Genomic DNA, 7,077 nt, shown 5'->3' with positions numbered 1-7,077 from the left:
TTCCTAAGTTTCATCCTGAAGGTCTTGGATTTAATTTTTAGACTCTGTCCCCAACGACAGGATTTTCCACTCCCACCGAAGTCAATGGAGTTTTGAATGGCTGCGCTCATTTTCCAGTCCCACCCCTGCTGTGATGGCGGAATAAAATTCCATCCTTAGATTCCCAAATCAGCGGATCTACCTATCCTATCTCCTCTCCTTAACATCCTGAAAACTTTGATCAAATCACACCTTAAACTTCTAAATTCCAGGGAATACAACGCTGGATTTGTCCAATCTCACCTTGCATATTACCACTTGCGGTCCAGGTATCATGCTGTTAATTCAGTTCAGCCTTTCTCATTCATCCAATTCCAGAATGCGGGCATTGCCAGAAAGGATGGCATTTGTTTCTTGCTATCGTTAAGAAGGTAGTTGTAGGCCACATTCATCCACCGTTGTTGTCAGTGATTGCTGTCCTCCAGCCCTATTTTTGAAATCTCTTACATTTAATTTTGCATTTGCATTTTAATCTTGCTCCCTCAATGTCTGGGAACATTTTTTATCTATCAACCTTGTTTAATCCCGTCATAATTTGAGAAACTTCTCTAACAGGAGTGTAAATTTGTGTTCCTTAGTTTTACAAACCGTGGAACCTTGTTATCACTTTAACCTGGTGTTGTGTAACTTCTTACAATGTTTACCCCAGTCCAACGCCGGCATCTCCACATCAGACAGAAGCCACAGTGATTATCATTTTGTCTTTGTGCATTAGTGTAATATACAGGATAGTGGGAACAAAATCAGGAACAGATGAATATGTAACAGGCTGGTGACCATCTCTTACCTAGTGTTACACTATAAAAATTAATATCCACCCCAGCATGTCAGATATCAAAAAGGGGGCAGGATGAAAAAAACAAACCAACAGCTAAAGCAATCAACAAAAAGTGATCCATTTTCAAAACCCAGGCTGACTTCACCAGAGCAGGCGATGTCAGGGACAAACTGGGAGCTGGGGGAAGGATTGGCGCTGAGCAGGGATTGCATTGTGTTGAGCTTACAGAGGCTGCGTCTGCATTGGGCAGTACAAACAGTTGATTGAGAGTGGCCCACTCTCGGACGCACTCTCCCTTGCATGCTGGAGTGTGCCCATCATGCAAACTGTGCCTCTATTGTGGCTTCTCCTCGCAGTTCAGAAGCCTTTCTTTGTGAGTGGTGTGGAGCCAGTGGTGTGACACTCTGTCTGCATTGTACCATGCACACCCAAACCCTCTAACAATCCCTTATGGTGCTCAGCAATCTACACTGCAGAAGTGGACAGTCTCCAAAGCATCCTCTTCAGGTTGGGAATTCTCATCAGTTTGTTTTTTGCATTGTACTTGCTGAAAAAGTTTCTTAACTTAAAAGAAAATGGAATTTGAAAAGTGCAAATGAGTGACAACCTTTAGGCAACAGTGGAACATACGATTGGTGTCGGAAGGATTAATGCTGACTCTTATTGTCTGGTTTACTGGGAAAGAAATGTATTCGAAAATATCTTAATGATGGAAAAGTAAGAGTGAATTAATAATTTCTGTTGAATACTAGAATTTAGTGGATAAAAAAGCATCTAGCATTGCCTGTTCGCTTAACATTAAAAAATGTCAAAATGCTGCGCAGAATTACCATTTCAAAGTCTCATAGTGAATGACTATTTGTATGCTGTCGTTTGCATTGTTTTGTTCTGAGATATGGAAAGAATTATTCAGCTTTTTTGACCTCTGAGGTTATAAGCAGTTGCTCATTAGATAGACAGATCATACGTAAACAAGGAGGAAACTCGTCCCCTCCACACTTGTGCCTTGGGATGCAAGTTTCTCCCTTTGGTCTCCATCATAACCTCATTCTTATGCCTCTCTTGCCCCTCTCTTGCATCATTTCAAGTTTCCATTTGTAAGTAAAGTTTGCATTCTTACACGTCAGTCTGGTTTTTTTGCTTTAAAGAAAGCTGTGTTATTTTACGTAATGTGAATTTATGTCACTCTGCTTCCCATATCTCAGTTCTTGGACTTGGAAAATTGGCTTTGTTTTTGAAATGCGTTTTTTTTTTACGTTATTTGTTTCAAAATGCATTTCCTCTTGGTTGTTAAAAGGTGCTATGAGTTCACACCCGCAGCATGCTATCTTGTCATTAATTAAGATTGCAATTCCATAAAAGAAGGGTTTTTATGCATATAGCATCTTGCAAGGCCCCAGGACATTGCAAATTTCTCTCTAAACATCGACATGCTTTCCACGAAGAATAGGCACTGCTGTAATGTTGGAAATGTGGCTGCAATTTGCATAAAATAAGATCCTGCAAACAAAATGTTGATCAAAAAATTTGTTATATTGATGTTACTTGGGGGATAAATATTGACCAAGACACCAGGAAAAGTTCCCCTGCTTACTTCTCCAGCATAACTGCATGGGATCTTTCAGGTCTATCTAGGAGGATTAATTAACATAGCATTTGTTACTGCACTCAAATGTCTGCATAGTTTATACCCAGATGTGATTTGGACCCACATCTTTCTATACCTGAGAGAAGGAAAAAGAGGATGAGAATATTAAATTCAATGGTCAGCCATGATCAAAATGAGTGGCGGAGCAGGCTCGAAAAACTGAATGGCCTACTCCTGCTTCTAGTTTCTACGTTTTAAAAGTGCTACCACAATTAAATATAGAGGGAGGAGGTTATGCTGGCATAATGGTAATGTCACTGGACCAGTAGTTCCTAAGACCCAGGCAAATGCTCTGGGGACATGGATTCAAATCTTACCACGACAGCTCATGGAATTCAAACTCAATTATTAAAATCTGGAAGATAAAGCTAGGTTCAGCAATGGTAACATCGTCAATTGTCATAAGGAAAACCTATCTGGTCCTCTAATGCCCCTTTAGAGAAAGAAATCTGCCATCTTTATCCTATCTGGCATACTCTGGAATACAACAATATGTTGTTGACTCTTTAAATGGCCCACCAAACCACTCAGTTTAAAGGCATTTGCTGGCTTTGCCAGTGAAGCCCGCATCCCATGAAAGAACAAAAGAAAAAAATAAGTGAACCACAACTGATACTTCCATTATCAAACTAAGGGCTGAGTTCTGACCCTTGCATAATATTGGGCAGATGGAGGGATTCAAACATTCTTAAACTCAGGGGTTAAGGCAAGGACTAAATCTAGCAAGGTTCCTGCTCATTAATATTAATAACCCTGTTGGAAGCTCGTTGGGTGAGGAATTCACAATATCTGCATCAACCATTGCTGACTAATTTTTGAATGGGGTCATCATCAGGTGTGAGGCCTGTAATTTATATATTTAAGAAGTCAAATATCTCACAAACTCCATAATTTTAGCAATGGGACTAACATCTATTTGTTCAACTTTGTAACTGTTTAACAACTGTAAAACAAGCCAATTTCTACCCCAGCATGTAACTTAATGAGATGAGTGCCATGCTATAACTGCAGGAACTCCATCACTAATAAAAAAACATAGATTTAAAGGAAGTCTGGAGAACATTTATAGATATACAAAAACAGCAGGAGAGTACTAGATGTGCCGAACTTTTCTCTGACAACATATCTGGAATATTAAAACTTCAAACTGTATTCCCTAATTGTCAGTTTCAACCCTCATACTGGCAGCAGTTTGTGGTCAAACCAGTCTGTCTGCAACCTTGATGTTACATTCGACTATGAGATGAGTTTCCAGCCTCATATTCGAGCCATTGCTAAGACCGCCTAGTTCCACTTCCGTAACATCATCTGACTTTGTTCTTGTCTCAGCTGATCAGTTGCTGAAACATTCATTCATACCACCCTTGTTTTCATGACCTTTTGCCTCCCTATTACTGTAGCCTCCTGCAGCCCCTCAAGGCTCTGAGATATCCGTGTTCCTCTAATTCTGGCCACTTGCGTATCCACGATGGCTGTGTATTCAATTACTTAAGCTCTGAGCTCTGCCATACACCTCTGCAAAGCTCTTCACCTCTACATCCAGTGTTTCATACTTTAATGCTTAAAACCTACCTCGTTGAGCAAGCTTTCGGTCATCTGATCTAATATTTCCTCGGGTGACTGTGTGTCATATTTTGCTTCCCAATGTTCCTGTGAAGAGGCCTGAAAGTTTTATTGCAGTTTGGTCTGAAGAGAACACAAGTCTCAACAATCTAACTTGTCCTCATCATTGAGTCCTTTCACCCAGTATCATTCTGGTGAAATGCCAGTGTGGAGAAGTCAAGGCAATGCGACATTAACATCAAATGTATTAACAGATGAAAGAGGAGTGAAACACTCACAGAGAATACCCTTGTTTATCATTTAACAAGGGTATTTTAAATGATAAAATATTGTGGATGCCAGGAATCTGATAAAACCAAAAAAAGACGTGACAGGCAGCAACCCCGGAAAGAAAACCAGAGAGAACATTTCAGATCAATGACTTTTCATTGGAACTGGTCTAAACATCACTGATTGCAGCACAATTTCACCCTTTTATTTGCAAAGAACAAAAAAGAACAAAGAAAAGTACAACACAGGAAAAGGCCCTTTGGCCCTCCAAGCCTGTGTCAATCATGATGCCCTAACTACTGTTAAAAATAAAATCTTCCGCCCTTACTTGGACTGTATCCATCTATTCCCTCTCTGTTATTGTATTCATCTAGATGTCTCTTAAATGTTGCTAATGTGCCTGTTTCCAGCACATCCTTGCAGTGCGTTCCAGGCACCCACCATTCTCTGCGTGCAAAACTTCCCCCCTCACATTGAACCTGTTCCTCCTTAAATTGACACTTCCCCACTCTTGGAAAAAGCCTCTGACTATCCACCCCATCCATGATCTCATAATTTTGAGACCTCTATCAGGTCTTCCCCTCACCCTATGTTTTTCCAGTGAAAACAATCCCAGTTTAGTCAACGTCTCCTCATGGCCAACACCCTCGAGACGAGGCAACATCCTGGCACTCTCTCCAAAGCTTCCATGTCCTTCTGGTAGTGTGGTGACCAGAACTGCACGCAATATTCCAAATGCAGCCGAATCAAGATTGCAACATGATTTCCCAACTCTTGTACTCAATGCCCCTTAGGCTCCCTTAGGTCTCCAGGCCTGAGGAACTCACTAAGCTATGCCTTATGTGTGGTAAAATCTCCAACTGATTTGTTCTAAGGCACACAGATCTGGAACATTCCAGTAAACTGTTCCATAGCCTGCATCTGAGCTGACCTGAGTTCAGGCACCATAGTGCACTCCTTGACCTAGGTTCACAGACCCTGATCATTATCCAGTTACCCAGTTGTGTTTTGATATTTAAGGATGAGTTCAGGCTGGGCAGTGAGTCCCTCCACAGTCGAATTGCCTGAGTGGTTGCCAAGAGTAGTCAAGTAAGATGAGGCAAGAAAGCAAGTAGTATCAAAAAACTAGGGGAGTTATGGAGAATTTCAACTGGAGAATTTCTAATAGCAGGAGAACACAGAGCTATTTTGTTTCACAAAAATACATATTTGTAAATTGCCTTTTAGAAAAATGATTATTATTTCAGCCCTGCAGTTCTCTGACTGCAGGTTTTGCAAAGGGGATGGTGCAGAACAGCTCAAGTCCATGAGTACAATGAGAGCTCAGTTCTCATCCTGACAGATGTGGGAGTTTGTGCAACATCCATTGCTAAGCTTGATTTAAATCATCTCTTTGTTCACTCTGGTCCATTGTTTATTGTGCAGGTATCAATGAGTCTGATTGTCTTTAGCTGCTGTGTGTATATGTCCCATCGAGGGTGAGATCTGCACCATGAGCACATCACACTGCAACCTGGCACTTATAGTCGTGTGTCTCATCCAGGGTGAGTACCCAATTCCACTAGTATCTGTGTCTAAAGTTTAGAAATTATACTGCATAGGAGGCCATTTTGACTCTTTGAACAAGTCACTTAGCCCCAAACCCCTTTCCACGTTCACTTCAATGCAGAGCCCTGCAATTCTTTCATTTCCAAGCACATCTTCCTTTTTGAAACATACAATTGAAAAAATAGACAATGCATTCCAGATTGAAACAATACGTTGCATTAAAAACTGATTAATTCCTCTGTTTCTTTTGCCAACTACCTTAAATCTTTGCTTATTGACCCACTTACCCTTCTCCTTATTTGCTCTGGAGGAGTTATGACTGGAATGCATGGCTAACACAGGTATGATGGTCTTCCATTCTGCTGTAAAACTCCAAAAGCCTTTTCTATAACAGTCTATCAAAGTCCTCAGACTTTTGAACATTTCTATTAAATCACCTGAACTTCCCTGGTCTAAGAAGAAAAATCCCATCTTCTAACCTTTCTCCACCTAATACACATATTTTTCTTTGTTGCTGTTACTTGTTTCCCTTCTCTTCTGACTGTTCTAACATAATCTTAGCAAGGCCATGAAGTGGGATCCATGATGTGGAAACAGGGCCATAATTATAGAACTCTGTACTCATTATCATTCAGTGACCCTTTCTGGGATATGTGTGCATATTTGTTCATAGATTTGGGTGCGCGCATGCGTGTGTGTATATGTGTGTGCATGTGTGTGTGCATGCACATTTGTGTGTGTGCATGCATGTAGATGCACAAGTGTGTGTGTCTGTAAGTTTGTGCACGCGTGTGCATGTGTATGTTCATGCCTGTGATTGTCGACTGTCGTAGAATAGCCCAAAGATCTGGCTCATCAGTGAAGGATGGGTGGGATGTTAAAGAGCAGCTGAAGGGATGTAACTATCTGAATAAAGGAAGAAAAAGAGGAGACAATAAATGTTAATTTCTTGGAGATGCCAGTCACTTAATTTTTGCTCGCTTATGTGTGTCAGATCACAGTTACCTGACTATTGAGCATAAAATGCTCTGTTGATTTGTCATTGACTATTTATGCATTGTTTCATATTTATATTTGTTGTCTTGTGGAATGGAGCAGTTAGAGCAAGTTAGCGTGGGGCAGAAGATTGGCTGCTTACATGCGATCTAGATTCAGTTTCCTGGTTGGAGGGTGTTGTGTATTCAGGGACAATTACTGTGGGTGCTGTGGCCCCTTTATGAGGACAGCCGCA

The 7,077-nt window shown here is 40.9% G+C and overlaps 1 protein-coding gene across 3 annotated transcripts in view; it reads left to right on the top strand.

Moving 5' to 3' along the window:
* The first annotated feature begins 1,125 nt into the window (after window positions 1-1,125).
* LOC145351551 (B-cell receptor CD22-like) overlaps window positions 1,126-7,077 on the top strand; it is a 29,420-nt gene continuing 23,468 nt past the window's right edge. For 2 of the 3 annotated variants that reach the window (XM_080201148.1, XM_080201146.1), the window contains exons 1-2: window positions 1,126-1,324; window positions 5,724-5,842. In XM_080201148.1, the coding sequence (XP_080057274.1) occupies window positions 5,791-5,842 (52 nt within the window). In that variant the 5' untranslated portion in view covers window positions 1,126-1,324; window positions 5,724-5,790. Of the gene's footprint in view, window positions 1,325-1,344; window positions 1,535-5,723; window positions 5,843-7,077 lie in introns of those variants that run through there. The other variant, XM_080201147.1, reaches the window with a different exon arrangement.

This window comes from Carcharhinus amblyrhynchos, chromosome 13 (assembly GCF_965287045.1).
Source record: "Carcharhinus amblyrhynchos chromosome 13, sCarAmb.v2.hapA, whole genome shotgun sequence".
Classification (NCBI taxonomy): Eukaryota; Metazoa; Chordata; class Chondrichthyes; order Carcharhiniformes; family Carcharhinidae; genus Carcharhinus; species Carcharhinus amblyrhynchos.
The sequence above is the reverse complement of the archived record's forward strand: the minus strand, read 5'-3'. Positions and strand labels throughout refer to the sequence as shown.